This window comes from Saccostrea echinata, unplaced genomic scaffold, assembly GCF_033153115.1.
Source record: "Saccostrea echinata isolate AGI-Se365-2 ecotype Australia unplaced genomic scaffold, CSIRO_AGI_Sech_v1 ptg000064l, whole genome shotgun sequence".
Taxonomy (NCBI): Eukaryota; Metazoa; Mollusca; class Bivalvia; order Ostreida; family Ostreidae; genus Saccostrea; species Saccostrea echinata.
Window position 1 is genome coordinate 190,262 of NW_026889813.1, and position 21,502 is coordinate 211,763.

Consider the following 21,502-nt stretch of genomic DNA (forward strand, 5'->3'; position numbering starts at 1 on the left):
TGTTTTCTGTTCTATTTCCTCTTTTGCAGTTCAAGACACATAGAGGACAATTTTAATGCTAATATTGGAACATCATTGATTGTGTGACTTTCAATTTTACAATTAATTGATAACATAAAATATTAAAACAATCTCATATTCTCATTTCTTTTAAAGAAACTTAGACAGTAAAAATATAAAGAAATCTGGTATAAACAAGTTTTATTTTCTACTTATTATCTTTCCTATCCATTTAAAATCCGTTTAGTACTGATTTATTCCTTTACGATTAATTTTAATTTGGTATAATCTAATATTCCTCTAACTGTTTTTGCACTGACTTTTGTCAACTTCAGTCCTTTCCATCACCAAAATTATTTGAAAAATTTGATAAAGGTCACAGGACTTTAATCTTGTGAAGTACAAAGCATGAATATACCGAGGAAAGAGTTGTGCAAAATAGTAATACATGTAATTTTGGGTTGTTTAAAATTAAATTATTTTTTCTCTTTAATCCAGCGCCAATATGACATTAAAAACTAACTCTCTAAGAGCAAATTATTCCAACTGCACCTGAACAACACAGAAACTCTGGAAGTTCTTTTAATAGACAACACGGAACACAATTATGAACTCTTTAATAATGACTGCCAGCAGCCAATAGTCCTTGTATAAGAAATGTTCAACCTATAAATTCAGAAGTGATAAATACTCTTAAAACTTTGAACTGCAATAGATTCATTTGTATCTATCTTAATAACCTTCTTGAATAGACTTCTCTATTTTATTGGTTACACTTTTTAATCCACTTATGAACTACTGATGAAATCCTCCTTTTGCTGTTATGGCGCATCTTGAAGTCAGAATTCGAGCATTACATCTATTACAGGCATAAATTCTCTTTTTAAATGGGTTCTCTCATATTTATTACACAAGTTATATTACAATTCTTTTTCATTTTTTTCTGTTTTTATTCCTTACATACTGTTAATTCGAGATATGGGCTAGTCGAAATATATTCACGTTATTTCTGATTACACGTTACTTGAGTATTGAAATATCTTTATGCGAAAGGCGATGGAAAACTGCAGCCCAAAGTTCCAGTGTGTTTATAATTTTGTTGCAGGTTTCATGAAAATATGAAACCATTTAGTTGCATAAATTACAGTTAATCAATGGTTTAAAACTGGGTTTCGTTACTTAAGAATTATAAGAATGAAACAGACAATTAGTAATGCAAAGAAAAAAAAATGAAATGCAACAAAAACTTCCATCAAACACTTGCAACTTGTACAAAAATTTACTCTCACTGTAAAAATATCACAAATAATTTGATGAGGTACGCATACTAAACATCACAAACAAAACAAGTCTTAGATTAAAAAAAAGTTGCATATAAACGAATTAACTGGAGTCTTAATAACACAGGCATGGAAATTTCCTTAGGGATATTGCAAAGCGACTCTGGGAAAGTGAAATAGATTTCCCTAACATAATTTAAACTCGCTCGCTATGTTCAACAAACACGAGTCTCATTCCACATCACAAACCCTTGTGTCCATCGACCAGTAATTGGTGAGATTTGGCTGTATCAACTAAATCCTCATGGCTAAATTATGGATTGTAACACCAATAGAACTTTCCGTAGCAATTTAACACATTCTGCCACTCTCTCCTGGAATGACCACTGTTGACCTATCAAAAACCTGTTCGTAGACACTATAATTTATTTTTCTTCGTCTATTGATTTATCACTCTGCTTCTCCTCTATACTTCCGTTCAATTCGTTGTGCTTGATTGAATTTCCGTTCCAAAACTTGAAACCCTGTAAATCCAGTGAGGGAATGGAAGGCCTTGGGGAGCGGTCACGTGAATGGTCACTCAAGAGTGGAGACATCGAAGAGGTCTCTAACCTTATTTTGCCTTTTCGTTTGCCAAGTGTTGCTGAAAAGTAATTGGAAACAATTTTATTTTCTGAAAGATAAATTTATTTATCTCAAATGTACCCCTTCTTTATACTTCTTTGTAACTCCATTATTAGTGTTACCATTGTATACAAAAATAGTCATAAAAGAAGAAAAATCACGTAGAGACAGGACTAAACTCAATCTATTCAAAATCAGTCAACGAGTCTTATTAGTTCAAAGCTGGTATATTTTTTGAAAATAGTTTTTTGACCCATGTAGATCCTTAATAATGCTGTTCTACTCACCACAATCTAAGAAGAGGGCTATTGAGAGAATAATTCAGGAGAACAGTATAATACAGTATAATATATATAATAGATACTTGTAAGTCTAATGAATGTTGGCTAGCTTTGTTTTTGAATACAGAATATTGTAAAAAAAAAAAAAACCAAACAACAAACAAAAACAGGTATTTGCTGCATTCAAAATATAAATCGATTTTACAAATGATAGCCCCGATTACCCTGATTAAGCCGAATGTTTTTTTTTCATACAAATTGTTAAGCCATTATCTCACACAGAATTGTCTACGGATTTTTCCATTTACCCAATCATGACAAAGACCACACTGCGGGTGTGATCGGTCGACAGGGAGATGTCCATTCCTTTATGGCACCTGATTCCAACTCTTTTTACAGAGGTCCGTGTTGACTTTACTCATATTTTATATTGTTTAAATGGACTTTAGAGAATGAACACTGTTCATTATATTCACTTTTTATTTAAATGAACTGACAAAAGATTCTGAACAAGTCTGAATCTTCACCAAGAACAGATGCTTATAGTTTCAATTTGGCAAAGTTATCCGATTTGTACGGAAAAGAATTTAAAAAAACATTTTATACATTTTAATATTAAATTGGTCACCACATTTACTAAGCCTTATTTGAACAATTTGAACAAATGTAAATCCAGACCTCATAAAGACGCCTATATATATATATATATATATATATATATATATATATATATATATATATATATATATATATATATATAAAGAAAATTTCAAAACACTTACCAATGCATTATTAAGTGAAATGTTGTACCCTATTTGTAGCCCCAAGTTTCCCTCATTTGTCTCACAAGGGAATGATTTGATTAAACTTTATCTTAACTATGTAAGGAAGCTTTAATGCATATATCTCATTTTTTGGTTCATACAAGTGGTTCTATGGAAGGGTTTTGAGGACTGCACTCTATATTGAAAATTTCTTATCGTCTATGAAAAGGCAGTGGTTTTCACTTTTAGAGAAATGAATTCTGTTTACTTAAAGGGATGAATTATACCAAATTGTTTACTTGACATAATCATAAAACTTGAAAATGTCAAAAGGTAATAAAATGTAAAATTTCGCAAATTCAATATTTCACAAGACTACTTTATAAAACACTTCAATTGATTGGGGTGCAAGACATTTTTAACTACATGACATTTTACTCAAAAGAGAAGATATGAAATGTCTCCGAGAAGATCGATAAAATTTTCCTTAATTGTTGTTCCTTAATTAAGGCTATAATTAACCTACTTACATTGATATTTCTGCTCTGCCTTTACACATTGATCAATTTTCCATTCATCCAGCCCTTCCGACAAACATAATCTCCGAAGTGCATTGCATTGATACTGTAATTACAAAAGACAATAGATATCATCAGGAATTCTCCACAGAAATCAAGCAAGGTTCTCCGTCTCAAATGTTAAAAGAGACTCGAAGGATACTACGATATTTAAGAGATAGGTGAAACAAAACGTTGCATTTAGGAGAGTATACTTGTTTTTCTATAGGATTTTCTTCTGTAGAATTCAATTAGCTAATAAAAATATAGAATACAGGAAAGATTGCGTTGTCCTATGTCAGAAAAGAATTGGAACAGTTTTCTTGTTATCTGATACTATGTTCAGGTTCGAATATATTTCAAAAGATTCCTTTCTTATCGTATTTTCAGTAATATTCATTGTTATTCTCGTGCATTAATTTTTTTCCCGAACAATATTTGTTTTGCTTTGTCTTGAATTTTCAGATTTCCAATCTTGTATATTCACAAAAGTGTTATTTTCATGATAAAGATGCATAAAATAAGGCTACAAACAGTATTTTGCTGCATATACTGATTTATAAGCAAACCTGAAATATCTGTGCTTTTACTTCCATTTCCCTTAAATTCGTCTGTATTTTCTTTTTCCTTTTATAGACAAGTTTTAAGCGAAAATGTTCATGGTCCTTAACTGCCACTACTAAACCTGTTGTAGAATGAAACAAATATAAGTGCTATTTTTATTTGCTGTAAATATAATCTATTCCACTGTAATCGAATTGAGGCATTTGAGGAGGCAAGCATAATACATACTATCTACGACTCGTATTACTCTCCAAGGCAACAGAAATGCCAGGATGAAAACAAAATCTCTTGTGTTGTAGTCCGGTAGCGCCACCAATAAAATTATGTCAGCCACAAAGGACACGATGACTAAGAACGCATCAAAGACCTGAAATGTCAACATACACAAGTATCACTTCACTATCACAGCTTCAAAGAAGTCACTCAACACTTCTGGCATTTGACTTCCACGACAAGTCAGACGACATGGGAAGTCAGAGAGAGTCTGACAACAATTATGACGTAAATGAAACTTTGTGGGATTTATTTTCCAAATAGAGTCAAATGTAGCATTTAAATTTCATGCGTAATAGTCAATTTGTAGCTACTTGTAAGGTAGTTCATTTACAAGAGCCTTTGGGCATTAGCGCTCTCTTTCTTACAAATCTGCAGATTACCTAATTTACTCGATGCCATATTTTCGTGAAATAGTTATCTGACATTGATAAGTTAATTGTTATATTAAAATCTTCAATAATACGAATATACCCGAGAATGAATTTTTCCCTGGCAGATGGTCTCGTAAAATGATGGAAAAATAAAGTTCTAAAGCGAATAAAAAGTGATTTACAGTATGTAATATGTAAAAGTTAAAGTAACCTTTCTTTCTGATAGTACTACTATGCAAAATCTAAATAAAAGCCAACCTTTACTGTTTCCCCAAGAGTCTATAAATTCGTTTTAAATAAGGAATTACAGATTTTCTGTTTCAATGGAAACATATAAAAAAAATGTTTGAATGTTTGAATGCTTATTGCAGCACAACCTAACAAAAATATTAAACTATATTTTACGAATGAAAATTAAGGTTTCAAAGTTTTAGCTATCGTTAAAGTGTTTTTTACAGTAAATCAAAGTCATTACAATGTGTATTACCATCACACTCAAATTAATAATTTTTTTGTCCCAAAATTTAATTTCGAGTTATATCTTAATATTATATCAATTTATCATCATTGATACGGATTTTGGGAAATTGCTTGACAAGAGAATTCGGGGAAAGATTCAAAGTAAATAATAATTTGCGACAGTAAATTTCAAAGTATGAAAGTAACATATAAGAATCACCATTAACTATTTTTTGCAACACGAGAGAAAATTTTGTTGGAGCAAAACTGATAAAAAAAGGGAAATGACTTTTAATAGAGCATGTAAGAAATTTATCTACACTACATGAGGATGCTTGCATATCAATATGAACCAGTGTTATTTGATCTTGAGAAAAGTCTTCTAAAACAAGTTTTACTATAGGTATGATTTGGACAACAAACAAAAATGTCTATATAAACCTTACTGAGTTACAGGTCTCTTGTCAATTAAATCAATAATAAATAAACACTTAAAAAGAAGAATTGATTTCAACAAAAAATGAAAAATTAGAATCACTTAAAAGGAAATGAAATCTATGCTGGGCGGGGTACAAAAAGATAGAAAAATGATAAGGTTTACTGTTAATAGGTACAATAAAAAACAAAACCATGCTACCAAAAACTGTAGATGTACAAATTTAATAAAGTGATATTTTCTCGGAAAACAAATGCCTTTTGTTGGAAAGAATAAACTCTGGAAACTTTTTCAACTTGATAAATGACCCCGTCTACTTCTTTACACAAAATTAATCTAGAGGAATTAATATCGAAATTATTCTTGCAACTGTAAATGATCTATATCTCGCTGTCAGTATAAATATCTTAAACAACATATGCGTATTCTAAACCGGTGGAATGAAAGAAATATTGTCGATGAAAGCAATTTGGTCAAGATTTCCTAAACATATTTAGCCTACATATTATGCATGTTTTTAATAAACGCTGTGAAATGTGTTTTTCAGATTCCACCACTCTTTAAATGCAAACCTTATAGTGTGTGACTGTTTGAATGTCCCTTGAATACTAACTTTTACATTATATTTTCCATGTGAAGTGTCTCTTGAAGTGCATGAAGAAGCTAATGATGTATTTCTTCCGTCTCAAAATAACATAATTGGCAGTTGAAAAATGTCGTTATTTACAATAATACATCTACTGATTATTTTTCGGGAAATCCAGCATCACTTGATATCCCATTAGTAAACAGTGAAATGATTAGAAAAAAAAACCAGAACAGAGGCTAGATATTCCCCAAACAATTGAATCATTTACAGTTCAAAACGAGGACTCAGACCAATTTAATACCACTTTATGTCTTCTTTCAAATAAATTCTCTTAATCTAAATACTAGTACTTTCTCGTCAGATATGTCACATAAACATGTAGTGTCTTTCCTCTTTGAACCCTCTATTGTGGCGTAATAACAGGTCTTGTCTGTTTGATTGTTGTTTAATTCCCTCTCGAGAATTTTTCACTCATATGGTGACGCCACCACTTGCCGGTGTAGGGCTGCAAATTTTGACCCATACTCGGCACTCAGGGCCATTGAGTATTGAGGGATCTTTTTCATGTCAGCACGTACTGCGACACGGGACCTCGGTTTATACGGTCTAATCCGAAGGACCGGTCTCCACGTCCCACAGTGGATTCTAACCTCCGACGTAAGGAACAACTCCTTACACCGGGACTGTACAGCAGACACTCTAACCACTGCGCCACGCAGGCGACACAACGACTTGAAAGATGTGAAATGAAATGGTAAATTTTAGCTTATCAAGGAAGATTTTAGATAAGTTTCGCTTTTCACAATGACAAAATAAAAATTTAAACAATATCTTTTCACAGGTCGCAGTAGTACCAGTGCCATTGAAGTCACCTCCTCTGCTGACAAAGAAAACTTATGCACTAAATTAGAGGAATCGTGCAAGATCAATGAATAATTGCAGCATTAGCTTGTAGGCCTAATATGCTTGCGACATAAAAGCCCACCATTAAAATCTGTACTTTTTTCAGTGTTACTTGATTAGTATGTCTGAACATGAATCTTCACAATGACCTTCACATATGTCCTTGTCATTTTTAGTACTTACAAAGTCTGATTCTTTCAGAGATTGGCAGCAAATTCTTTCGAGTAATCATCGTAAAATAAATTGCAAAACAAAATTATTATCGGGAATGGAGAATGTGCTTCATTAAAATTGTTTGAGAAATTTTTATCATATACCTCAAGTTTTCTGTGGAAAAATGGTCTCCCTGCACAAATAGCTTTCAACAAAGTCTGCAAAAAATAAAAGTTAATAAAATTATAGTTGGGTATTTTAGTCAAATGTTTCTGTTGTTGCGGATGAATAAACAACAGTTCAAAGCAGCAAATCATGACCATTAGTCACATCTATTGTTTCTAAAGGACAGATTGTAACGAGGTCGTTACTGAGACAGGAAACCATTACGACTCAGATAAGGGAAAAATCTTAAACCGGAAAATAATGTGTTATTGTTTATTACTGGCACAATGAAACCAGCTCGAAAAATAACTCCAAAGAACCTGGTCAATAAGTTATTTGGAGCTCAATTGCTGTTATTAAAAAAGGTAATTATAGATCAATACAGAAGGGTGAAGGTAGCATTTTGATACGAATTCTTTGTTTAACAATATACTTCAAATAGTTTTAACTTTCTAAATAATTTCCTACTTTATGTTTTTGTAAAAAATGAAAAAAAGAAACTACATCAACTCTATACAGAATATTGTAAAACCAGAAACTACAGAGTATTGTATAATCAGAAATCTCTGTACAACAGGTCTCAGTTAAACATGCGTAGACAGCTCGTTTTTAAACTCAGTATTTTAAACTTTTTCTCAAATACAAGTCTTTTAAATCAGAGACAGCTACTATTCCTAAGGATAAAATTCACTTGAACAAGCTTTTCATTTTGACCTTCACACTCAGTTAAACATTCATCCGCGACCTAGAATTAACATTTAGGAAAAAAAAAACCACTCTTAAGTAATTAAATGACTACAAAATGCTAGGAAACAATGTCTGTAGTCAAATATTCATACATATCCATATCGTTTTTTTTTCATATTTGAAATAAATCACGACTAAATTTGTAGAAAAAATACTTTAAAAACCTTTTTACTATTCTATGTGCCCTTATAAGTATGATTTAAACCATACGTTTCAAATACTAAAAGTGATTTTTGTAAAACTGTAAATGTTTATTTTAACTAACACGAATATTTTTTTATTCTAAAGAACCAGTCAGTCACCTTCTTAATTCGTTTTTTAAACATCGAAAATTCTTTAAAAGTACATCATACCTCCAGTAATATTATTCCTAGAATTGAAATACTTGCGAGGTGAAGCGCATGCGCAATGCTTTCTTCGATGCTATACTCCCTTTTCGGAATGTCAATATGGCTAGAGTTTGTTGCGCTTTTGTTATTTGCCCCTACACTTCTTCGGTTTCTTGACGACACTAAATCTAGTATTGTCGCCTCATCAATAAGCTGATAGTGGTCTTTCATCTCGCTCTGGGATGGCAAATTCCACTTTATTTCCGCTGTTGATATCATATCAAATACTTGGTCATATTCTTTATTACCCAAAGCTTCCGGATTCCGTTGCTTAATTTTCAGGAGAAACATCGTGGCACTGTTCGTGAATTCTTCGTTGTCTTCTAATGTCACTGTTGAAGAGGATGAAAAAGGTATTGTGTGATTTTTCAATCGAAAGAATATTAAATGATATTTAGATAACGATTTAGAAATGTATAAGTTTTCAGAATGTCGTAATTTGGTATCAGTAAGAATAAGACCTTGATTATAGAATATAATTTAAACCTGCTCCATGGAACTGTACATGTGTAGGTAACGAACATTGATCAAGCTCAAAATCCAATTGAACAATACAGAATCTTAAAGCAGCGCAAACACAGATCCCTGGAAACAAACAATGAGGGGGTGGGGTGGGGGTAGGGGTTCAGGAGCAATTTAGGAGTATTTACTGCTACGAGGTGTTTGTAAAAAAGGATAAAAAGATAAAAGAGGTATATTAATAAACTGAAACAAAAGATTGAAATAACAATAACAAGACAGCGCTTCATGAAGAACATGAAATATAGGTGACTCATCCAATTTTATAAAATTATAGCAGTACAACATAATAGTGACTCACTGCAAAAATGATTGTAATCAAGGTGAATTGCAAATCGATAGAGTAACTCCTTTAAATTACATAAAAGACTTGTCACCACGATCAGTTCAATAGATTCCTCTGTCTGACGTATCTGATTCAAAAAGTATCTTCCCAGACCTTATGAATTTTGCATGAAATAATAGACAATATAATATGCAGATTTAAGAAAAAAATTCCAATGAATTACACAGCAGGAGTACTCTGATCTGTAATTAATCAGTTTTTTTTTGCTAAGGATATGTACTAAATCAAAGAAGAAATGAGTGCAGCAGCTCAGTTTTAATTCGATATCTTCTGCACTCCCCTGAAAAAGGTGCGCTATGGTGGTTTGATATTGCAAGCCAAGGTTCCGTAATATTATAGATCCCGTCCAAAGAAGAAAATGCCTGAACATGTAAGATAAGTATGCAGCGAAATAACTTTGATCTACTGAAGATGAGTTCCGCTAAAGTATAATTAAAGCTGTCAACGATTTCACCAATAAATAATAGTTGGGAAATCAACCAGTATTTTATTTTAATATCATTACTCAAATGTCTTAAAAACTTTAGATGCAATATTTAAAAAAAAAAAATATATCAGATTATGAGAAAAGAGTGCTCTATTGCTTGTATGATATCAAAACCAATATATGTGTTTTTTTAATGGATGGACGAGATATATCCAAAATATAATTTTAAAAATATAACAGACAAAACACACAGATGAAAACTGATAAATACACACAGCACAAATATTAACAAAAGTAACAGGAAAAATCCAAACATATAAACAAACAAAAAATAAAACAAAACAAAAAAGTTGAAACAAAGAAGAACTCTACTGAACATAAAACAAATATACCCCCCAACCAAATAAAGAAACAAAAGTGACCATTGCTTACCTTTAACTTTGTACAAATCAAGAGTCAGTTCCCCCAGTACTAAAGCACAGTCCACAATACACAGAATAACCACCGTCAATAAAACAGCTTTACTTTTAAAGAAGGAATATCCCTTCCGTCTCCACCTATAAACGATATAAACAAAACTATATAAGGAAGATAATATTAACAAAATATGGACCAATGAAGCTGACGAATGGATAATGACGGGGATGCTTACTCATCCGAGGCACCTGATCCCACCTCTTGAATTTCCGTAGATCCGTTTTTATCTCCTGTCTTTGATTTGTATTGTTTGAGATTTTTTAGATCGATCTCTATTCGTTATCTTCACCTTTTCATGCTAATAATCTTAATGATGATTGTCATATTTTTAAATTAACAATTGTATCCTATTTGCGCAGTGGATAGAATTTAAAAGGTGAAGATAACTAAAAGTGATAAATCTCATAAATCCAGTGCATAAAACGAATCTTGAACAGGACAAAACACGGACCCCTATAAATACCAGAGGTGGGATCAGGTGCCTAGGAGGAGAAAGGACCATCTGTCGAACGGTCACATCTGCCGTGAGTCCTATGAATTGATCAAATAAACGGAGTACTCCGTTGTAAAATTAAGTAAAAAAAACAATGACTTAACAAATGGTATGAAACATAACAGAAAATTATGACCCAGTAAAGACCGTAAAACTTGTGAAAAGCTGACTTTTGTAGTAACCCCTGCAACATGAAATTACATGCCAGTAGCTTGCCTCAGTTTAAAAACTAATCGTATTAACTGCATGTCCTTGCATATTGAATCAGTTGGGAGACATAAAACCATATACAGTTGATGTTGGAGTATTGCTAAATAAATAGGGAAAGTTGATGATGGAAAAGTTGAAGTCATCCCGTTTGTAGTACAGATGAGTCATTAGTTGGTCATTATCGTCTATAGCCAGTAAAACATCTAAATATGAAACAGATGTGGCAGACTCTGTAGTGTCTTCAGGTTCACTTGGATATATCGAGTCGACATGTGTTTAAAAGTAAGAATTGTAAATTGATAAAACCTCGTCGTCGTTATATTTAAATGTTGCACTGAAGGTCAAAGCAAGAGTTTTCTCCTTCTCGTAAAGAAGATTTCTTGTACAGAAAATTCTGCTTCATAAGCGTGTAAAAAGTCGGCTAACAAAGGTTTCAAAACTTTTAAATTTGCGGTTTAAGTGACTGATCACTACATTGCAGGTTCCAGTCCCCCTGCAGAATGCGGGGACTGATCTTCAGATATAAACGCATAAACTAAAGTCCCATGTCATACTGGCACAACCCCCCTCTCTCTCTCACACACAGTTCAAAGATCAAATGTGCTGCCGATTGCAGATAAAGATTTCCGTAATCAGTGGCAATCTGAACTCGAAGGGACAAAGAACAATCAAATTGGATTCTGTTATAAGACAGATATACCTGTAAGTGTTTGCATTTAAAATTATTTTGTACCTGAAAAACTAATGAAGAAGGAAAAATAGTTATTTCATAACTTGTTAAATATACTTGTATGAAATTGAACATAAATTGATCAGGTGAGCAAGTGGCCCATGGGTTTCGTACGTATATTTCATACAATAAATCCATTTTAACTAAAAACTAGAAGCATGGATTCTGTTTAAAAAATAGCTTTGGAATGAAAGCTTTTGTGTAAAAAGAAGAATTAATTTTGGGCACACGATTCACCTCCTGGCTGGAAAGAACTCTAAAACCTTTTTGAATATCTACAGGACACCACCAATCACATTCTAAGAGTTGGCTACTGCGTAAAAAGTAAGAGGATTTCAGGGAACATTGCTTTTAAAAAGAATAATGCCCCCTTTTTTGGTTCCCAGTTTGTTTCCTCTATGAAAATTCCTAAATCTTTTGCACATCTACAGTACATCACCACTCATATTTCAAAAGGTAAAAGTGAGTAAAAAGTAAAGAAATTTGGAATCAGGATTTTTTAGGAAAACGTGTTTCGACCAACAGTTATCCCTCAAGGTAAAAAAATAACTAAAATAATAAATAAAAATTTTAACATCTACAGAACATCATCAACATTCCAAAATATAATTTGGCTAATTCGTGAAATTTAAGAGGTATTCTGAGAACCATTTTTTTAAAAGAAGAACGTCGTTTTCCATCTACAATTAGTCCAAAGAATGACTATGAAATTTAAAAAAAAACTTTACTGCACATCTTCATGCCATCACAAATCATATTCTAAAAGATGACTTGACTTCTGTGTTATAATAAAATGTAAGAGGGGTTCTTTGAAATACATTTTCATAGGAATACGCCTTTTTAAAAGGTAAAAATGAAAATTCTGAAAACTTATTGCACATCAACAAGGTATCATCTATCACATTCCAAAAGAAGAATTGGCTACTGCTTACAATGTAAGGAAGAGTGTGTAGTATATAAACATCGTTTTCGATCCCCAATTGATCCCATAGCATGAAATTAATAAAAAGTCTGAATCATTATTGCCCACAAGACACCACCTATCATATTTTTAAAGACTGATTGGTTACTGAGTAAAATATAAGAGGAGTCTGGGGTAGAAAATTTTGTAAAAAAAAAAATAATAACAATAAAAACCACGTCCCTTTTGATCCTCAATTAGCATAAAAACAATTCAAATTTTAAAACTTTATTGCACAACTACAGAATGCCACCTTTCATATCCCAAAGGTTGAATTGGTTACTTCTTAAGTAATAGGGGTTTGAAAAAGAAAATAATGTGACAGACGGACAGACCAAGACGACAACAATATACCCGAACCTTCTTTAGAAAGTGCCGGTAAAAAAAGAAACGAATCAAAAAAAAAATCTTGCTTGGATCCATTTCTCTACTTTTCGTTAATCATATCGTTAATTTAATCAATATAAGTTTCCTAAGATTTGGCTTTGAGTAATAATATAACAATTTGTGAGCTTGCAGCTTCAAGGCCGAGTAGAAATCATAAGTATCTAAAATGTAAAATTTGAAATGTAGTGAGGCAAACCTGTGCTCTCCTGAATATTGTTTTTATAATATGTTTATAATTTGCGCCATGCTTATTAAATATTTTAGAAGTCCGAGCTACAAGATGTAGAATAGATGCAGATAACTCTTGTCCTGAAATTTGGTACATTTCAAATTGAATGGATGGTTGTAAAAAGAAAATATTTCAATTTACAGCAAGCTCAGTATATTCAAATTAAATTGCACTTATACTTCGATATGTGAACCTTGAAATTAATATTGCGATGTTTCTTCACTTTGTTAAGAGTCGCCCGTTGGGCGCAGTGTTACAGTGTTTGCTCTAGAGTCGCGGAATAAGGAGTTGATACTTATCGCGGGTTTGAATCCTACTGTGGGACGTGGAGACCGGTCTTTCGGATGAGACCGTATAAACCGAGGTCCTGTGTACCAGTGGGTGCTGGCATGAAAAAGATCCCTCACTGCTCAATGGCCCTAAGTGGTGAGTATAGGTCTAAAATTGCAGCCCTCCACCAGCAATTGGTGGCGTTTCCATATGAGTGAATAAGTCTCGAGAGGGACGTTAAACAACAAACAAATAAATGCTTTGTTAAGATGAACATACCTGATTCTTATTTCTGGGTATAAAATATTCTTTGTATGTTAGTTTATAGATGATTCAGACACACAGAACTTTTAAAAACCTTTCTCTTGGTGTTGTTTTGCTTCCATTTATTTTACGTCAAGAAAAATGAATGAAAGGTTTTTCAAGGGAACATAAACGGAATTATATACGAGTATGTTTTGGAAGCTGATATGCATTTTATGAGCGTGTGCCATTCACTGCTAGGAAATCCAGTGGATTACATGATTGCATCATTTGTTTAGTGGGCACCGGGATGCAGCACAATTAAAGTAATTGTACGCACTGGAGTAAGTGACAAATCAATATACATTTGCCATTAGTACAACACAAATGGCTTCAGTGAAGCGTCGTCGAATAGAGCGAATTCGAAATCTGCAGAAAATGTGCTGTAATCCGCGAGCGAGATATTAAATTAACAGACAACTTCAGTCATTTGCTGTGTTAAATTGTTTACATTTTGGAGGATGTCACAATTGAGGCCAGAAATCAATACAATCATATAAAATATTTTTTCTCTCTGTCTGTATCTCCGATTTAGACAAAAAGTAGCTTAAATCTACAATTAAAGGAAATACATCCTCCTTACCATTAAAAAGATAACGTGAAGTCGTCGTGATTATTTTTTCTAACAAAAGCAGTAATTTATCACTGTCCAACTTTCTTTGGAAACTTTTTCACGCTCTCAGCGGATTAAGACATTGATTAAATTCGCCGCGGTACAGCTGGGAAACCTAGTCCAAGTATTGATGGACTGAGCGGAACTTGTCTAAAACTCACCTCACGAAGTCCTCTTTTGGGAGGTAGGTTTCCTCCTGTAATATTTCTTCCTCTAGCTCGTTTTCTATTTTTTCTACGTATCCGTGAGTCTTTGCCAACACCAGCGTCTCAGCAACTAAAGTCTAAAGATAAAAAAGTCTTACTTTTTTAAAATAACTGTCCTGACTATCCTTCTACGAAACAAACCTAATTGATATAAAAATAGAGAATCATATTACATATTTGCAAATATATACGACTTTCTTTGAATATTTCAGTTGTTGCTCTTATTTTGACTTTATATAACACAAAGGAAAACATTATTTTTTATAGTTTCGTCTATTATGTTTTTAATACGTGGTGCACAATGAAAGACAGCCATTAAATGAATTGAAAAGCAATGCAACACTCTGCATGAAGTGCCAACTCGAATATCTCATAATACATCGTATATTCACAGGATTTTTTAATCACTTTTAAATTTTAAATTAGTATAATTCCTTCTTTTCTATCCTTTAAGTTAAATAATCCTGTATAATAAAATTTTCATTGCAATGTTTCATCACCAAAAAAGTTATGTGTACAGCCTTTTAATGACAATTAACCAATTTTCATGTCTTTAATAAGTGGCAAACTAAATAATTCAAGGTTTCCATGTTGAAATACGTGAAAAGACCCAAAAGCTCATATAACTACAGAATGAGTAGAGGCGACAGATCTGTCCGTCAAGATTTTTTTTTAGATTAGCAGAACTTAACTTCCCTACTATAAAATCTAATATGCCGACTGCTGAGGTGTGAAAAAGTGACAATTCTAATTTTTATGATGAAGATCGGCATTTTCCCTTTCTCTGCGTCAATCCATAGTCTAAGGCAAAAAAATCCATCGACCTTTTGACGAGCACGAGTCTGAACTGATAATGCAGCATAATCTTATACTCCCTCTGTACGACAAAGAACAAATATTATTACCGTTTGCCTTATCAAATAAAACATCGCCCTCGTTACTAGGGCTAGAGGACCGGACCTAATCTCCCAGGACCAGGAAATGCTCGTAACAAGATACGGGGTGCTGTCACGTAGATTAACAGTTAAAATAAAACAGAAAAAAACATATCTGTTAAAAACAACAAATTATATTTTTTTATTTTCTTATTGGCTTCTTGATGTAAAAAGTCTTTGTCAGAGAAAGCATGATTGATGGTTTTTTATTGAACAAATGTAATGAAGTGTACACCTGTATTTAACGAAATTTAATCTAAAGAGTTCCTAGGTTTATCTAATCTCGAAACAGGTGTCTTATGGTTGCAATTTTTTAATTGTTCTTAATTGGTTGAATATAAGAATTGATAATATCTTGACTCACCCATCTTCATGCATTTAATGTTTTGAAAACAAAAATGTTTTATTTATTGTTTGTATTTGTCATCTTCACAGCGTAAGGGGTCTTGAGTTCATTCGCAGTCTTGGACCCCCTGACAAAATTCATTCGGTTTTTTACGTACTGAATAGGGAAAATTACAAAAGTTTATTATTTCTTCTGATTTTTCCACCAATCACATTAAACCTTTCTGGACAAACAATCTGCAACACATGCATTAAACCTACGTTTACTTATTATATCCTGGGCCTTCGGATGAGACCGTATAAACCGAGGTCCTGTGTCGCAGTGGGTGCTGGCACGAAAAAAGATCCCTCACTGCTCAATGGCCCTAAGTGCTGAGTATAGGTCAAAATTTGCAGCTCTCCACAGGCAAGTGGTGGCTTCTCCATATGAGTGAAAAATTATCGAGAGGGAAGTTAAACAATAAACAAACATATTATATCAACTCATATGAAAGCTTTAATTCGATTGTCGCTTCTCAATGAGAGAAACTGCAAAAAAATACAATAATGTTTGTAAGGGGTCCCAGGACAACGAGTGGACTCAAGATCAGTGACGTTGTGTGGATGGTACTTCTATTTCCCAGTAGTTATGCATTTATATGTTATTTCTTAAATTAAGACACTATCATGTCGTTTGCTAATACAACCATCATAAACTCGAATGTACTTCAAACGTAGAAGTTCGATTAATTCTAAGTTACGAGGTAGTGTCCTTGACTTTATAAGAAATGATACTTGCAAAATGATCATTTTCTATTTCAATACAATATTTCAGGCTGGATGCCTCTCCATCTACAGAGGATTTATATCATTGAGACAGAATGGCGAATGCTAAAGCTGTGTAGAATGAGACTCTTCTTTTGAATGACTACATGGTTCAATCTTTAGAATTTCTTTAATCTGCATTCTTATTCTTTCATATGGAGTTACAGTGAGCAATTTGTATCTCATTACATGCTGAATTGTTCTTTTATCTGCATTCTTTTGTTAAATTCAAAGAGTTTAGAATGAAAGAGAGTTTTGGAGGAGTACGTGCTGAGATAATTATTGGTAAAATATTTCCGTGAGAAAAAATATGAAATTGTTCTTTCTTATAAACATGAATAACACTCTTTGGCTATTTTAAAGTTCATATTAAAGTACTAGAGAGCACAATAATCGTTGATTTCGTATCACCAAAAATATTTAACATATATTTTCATATGCATGTACATTTTCGGTAGAAAAATAGCAACTTGAAGTTCTGCTGTTTGTATTAAGTTCTTGTTTTATCTAGTCTAAGCCATGATCTGCTTTATTGTGATGTTAAGTACAAGTTCTTTGCTACCTAAGAGAGAGATAGAGAGAGAGAGAGAGAGAGAGAGAGAGAGAGAGAGAGAGAGAATTACCCTTATGGCACTATCCTTCCGTCTGTACCGCGATATTGTGTTCATGCCATCACTGGAGGACGGGCCGCCATGTAGTCCCAGGCTAGGAAACATGAAGAGCTACTTCGGACATGTAAGCTTTGCAAACAGCGCTATACACATAGGCTTACCTGTAAATGCATTACATATGCTTTAAACAATGAATGGCAGTTTGTGAAAATTCATTTAATTGAAATATTTAAAAAATGAGTTGGAGAATATGGAATACAAACGAATGCAATGTTTATTATCACAAATACATGCTTCAAATAGAGTAATTGAGCACTCAGTTACAATTATAGTTTTAAAACTACAGAGTACATGTATCAGAACACAATATTCTCTAAGAATTCATATGGCTTACTGATTTTGGACACCTGATATGTGTAATGAATGATTGCTGTGCAAATATGTAACTTTATATGAGTAACTGGAAGGTTTTGTGACGTACTATTGCCTCTGACGTCATTTAATGACTGCTGCAGGTAAATTATTTCCGATAATTACCTTTATTTCAGGTAATCAAATAACATGCCATGATGTATGCTTGTTCCGTTTGTCCCACATGCTATTTTAAGAAAAATGCATTTATTTATGAAAGCAAATGCTACTCCCTTTTCGATCACATTGATATTAATTCACCTTCAAGTTTCAAATTTAAACTTCTTTATAGGTCATGGTGTTTATGGTACAAAAGAGATCAGTAAAGATATAAATAAGCATATAACGTTGACTTCCTCCTTGGATTACGTTCCAATAGAAGGAGAAAAACCACAAACGGTTTTGCATGCATTGAATCTATCAAACAATATAGCTTTGTTGTGGCAAGGCTTAAGGAATGTTTTGAAACTATACTAAATTCGTCCTTCAAAGAAACATTAAAAGTGTGTTTTATTTGTTCATCAATGTTTAAAGACAGGAAAAAACTCTACTGCCTTGTGTTTTTTATTTTTAGACAGGGAAGCTAGACTTAACCTTTAAAATTATTAATCGATTATTGATGATTGTCACATATAAAACAAACCTTAGATGGAAAAATGATTTACACCTTATCATTCCGAAGGATTAATATTCAAAATATGTCAATTTTCAAATAGTTAGCGATCATTCTATTATAAATTATTAAATTACTAATTAAAGAGCAGGCTATTTGAAATCATAGACGACTGCTTTCTCTATAAAATTTTCACATCTTGTGATTGGTTATCAACAAAGTTACTTTGTTTAAAAATCATTATGATTCTGCATACAAGTACCCTGATTTTGTATTAAAAAGTTGCTGGAGTTCCTCATTGATAATATCAGTAGTCTTTCGAGACCAGATGTTCCAAAATTCTGTTGGAAATCAAGAGGCACTAATTGTGCTCCACGATTAGCCGACCTGTTTTTGTACTCCTATGAAGAAGGGTTTATTCAAAAACTTCTTCACGAGAAAAAAGAAACTTTAACTCAACATTTAGATATATCTACGACGTTTTATCCATTAACAATAGTTACTTTTATTCATATGTCGACTCGATATATCCAAGTGAACTCGAAATAAAGGACACTACATCGTCTGTCACATCTGTTTCATATTTAGGTGTTTTACTGTCTGAAGTCGATAATGCCCAAGTAAAAACTAAACTATATGACAAACGGGATTGCTTTCATCGTCAAAGCCCTTATATATGTAGTATTATTCCAGCATTACCTGCATTTGGTGCTTATGTCTACCAACTGATTCGATACGCAAGAGTATGCTTTGAATACGACCAATTTTTAAATCGAAGCAAGCAACTGAAAATATCCTAAAAAAAAGTACTGTAGTAAACTACAGTTTATTATAGTATCAAAGTTTTCACTATAGTAAATCAAAGTTTTTACTATCGTTAATCAAAGTATAATTACTATGAATTGCAGATCATTATGTTTTATTCTTTTTAATTCCTACAAGCAAATTTCTTAAACTAAAAGGAAATATTACTTGTATAATTACATATTATTTAAACAATTCTCACAATTCATTGGTATTTAATTTTTTAGAATATTAAGTCACTAAATCTTCAAAAAAGTTTTAAAAGTAAAGTTTCATAGTAAATCAAAGTATCAAAGTATTTACTAAAGCGTACTATAGTAAACTATAGTTTACTATAGAACTTTATCTATAGTAAATTTTGTTTAGTTTTAATTAAGTTGATGTTACAAGGATTTCAACAACCGTATTTAACACAGCTTTTCGTAAATTCTACGGTCTGTTTGTATATGCAACCTATCACTGGGTCGTATTTCGTCTGAAATGTTTCGTTCTATTTGTTAGGTCATTGCTTGTATACTAAATTTTACTCCGTCTACCTGATGAAAACATAGGGCTAAGGGCGGGAGTGACCGGTCGACAGGGAATGTTGACTCCTCCTAAGCACCTGATTCCACGTCTGTTTTTTCCAGGGGTCCGTGTCTTTTCCCTGATCACGATTCCTTCCGTTTACATGATTTATGAGATTAATCGCTGTTCATTCTCTTCACCCTTTACATCATATAATATTTCTATCCTTTAAGGCATAAAAATTGTTTTAAATCAATTATATTTTGTATAATTTTATATAATAACTGTTCGTTCTCTTCACCCTTTACATCATATAATATTTCTATCCTTTAAGGCATAAAACATTTTCTATTCAATTATATTTTATATTATTTTTTTTTAAATAAATTATATTTCTAAAAATTTTAATGACTGAGGGATTCATAATTAATTACACTTTGCTCACAAATTTTGTACTAAAATGTAGGTAGAGTTTTGTAGAATTGGTCACGACTAAGATTTGAACAACGTTTAAGAATTCAGCAATTGGAACACAGAACAAATAAATATCATGTGTATGTCTGAATGATTTCCAAATAAATTACATACTACAGCTGTATCAGTAAAAGCAACGAGTAAAATGATTTAGGTCATCTAATAGAAAAATTCAAAGAAGAAAACTCAGACAAATTTTTGGTTACCATTTCATTATACATACACGCTGCCTACACTACGAGAATTCTGAGTAGCATAACGAATAGCCTTTTTGAGATATAGTTCACGAGCATAAGCAATGATATTTGAATAAAGCTTTCGGTGGAGTGAATAATTCCCACAATGAGCACTTCTGAAAAACATCACTCGTCACTCGACATTGAAAAAAGCCATGGATTTCAGAGTCTTCATTGACTATTCAATGTTATTCTGACGCCGCGAGTTGCGATGGGGTTGTAAAACAGGAAATATTCTTTAATGTGAAAGGCGATATTGACAATAAAATACCATTTTCTCTACCTTTATTTACCATTTATGCATGCTCTATGAAAGGATTTTACTATTACCCTAGAGAAGTGTATTTTTTAACCATAGAGTACTTCCTGTGTTCAACATACAATTTCAAAATACAACTGCAGGTACCATTGTTAACCACTGTGCTGTTGCCCATTGAAAATGGTTGTTTTTACTTACATCTTTTTTCTATGGAATGATATGTTTAGACTCAATATTGTAAAAAAAAATCTTTAAAGCGGATTTTGAACAATTAATCAGCGTAAAGCCTTTATTTCTAAAGAGCACATTACCATAGATTTATAGAAGCACTACAATCAACCACGAGGCATCCCATGTTTAATCTTAAATATTTGTGGTTCGCTTGCATTTCAAAGAAAATATATCTATTCCATCGATTTCTCTGCTTGAAAGTACATGTATACTCTAAACTTTACGACAGAATTTTCTGATAAATCTTACATGATCAACTACATCATTCTACGATATTCATTTTGGAAGCATTTGCATATTGAGAATACCTTTATAAGGTGAGCCTAAACTCCCTAGATTTTGAAAATTTGATGAAGAGATACGCGAAGGTTTTCCAATTTTGGTGTACAATCATGACATACACAGAAACCATCACAGAGCCTGTAGTCCTGTAAACCCGAGTCTGAAGTCTCGTTGTTCAGAATGTTTTGTTTTCTAGTTACTTCTAACGTTAAATTGGGGATTTTAAAATCTGCTTTTGATTCTCTCTCTCTCTCTCTATAT

General features: G+C 32.6%; 1 protein-coding gene across 1 annotated transcript; it reads right to left on the bottom strand.

The window, feature by feature from the left end:
* Positions 1–1,268: 1,268 nt before the first annotated feature.
* On the bottom strand, positions 1,269–17,580 carry LOC133175833 (uncharacterized). The gene is made up of 9 exons (XM_061310962.1): positions 17,437–17,580; positions 14,685–14,806; positions 10,283–10,407; positions 8,523–8,890; positions 7,422–7,475; positions 4,299–4,437; positions 4,076–4,191; positions 3,480–3,573; positions 1,269–1,923 (listed from the first exon to the last, which is right to left on the bottom strand). Exons 1-9 carry the CDS (start codon positions 17,527–17,529, stop codon positions 1,706–1,708), a joined length of 1,329 nt encoding a protein of 442 aa, XP_061166946.1. The 5' UTR covers positions 17,530–17,580; the 3' UTR covers positions 1,269–1,705.
* Between the last annotated feature and the right edge of the window lie 3,922 nt (positions 17,581–21,502).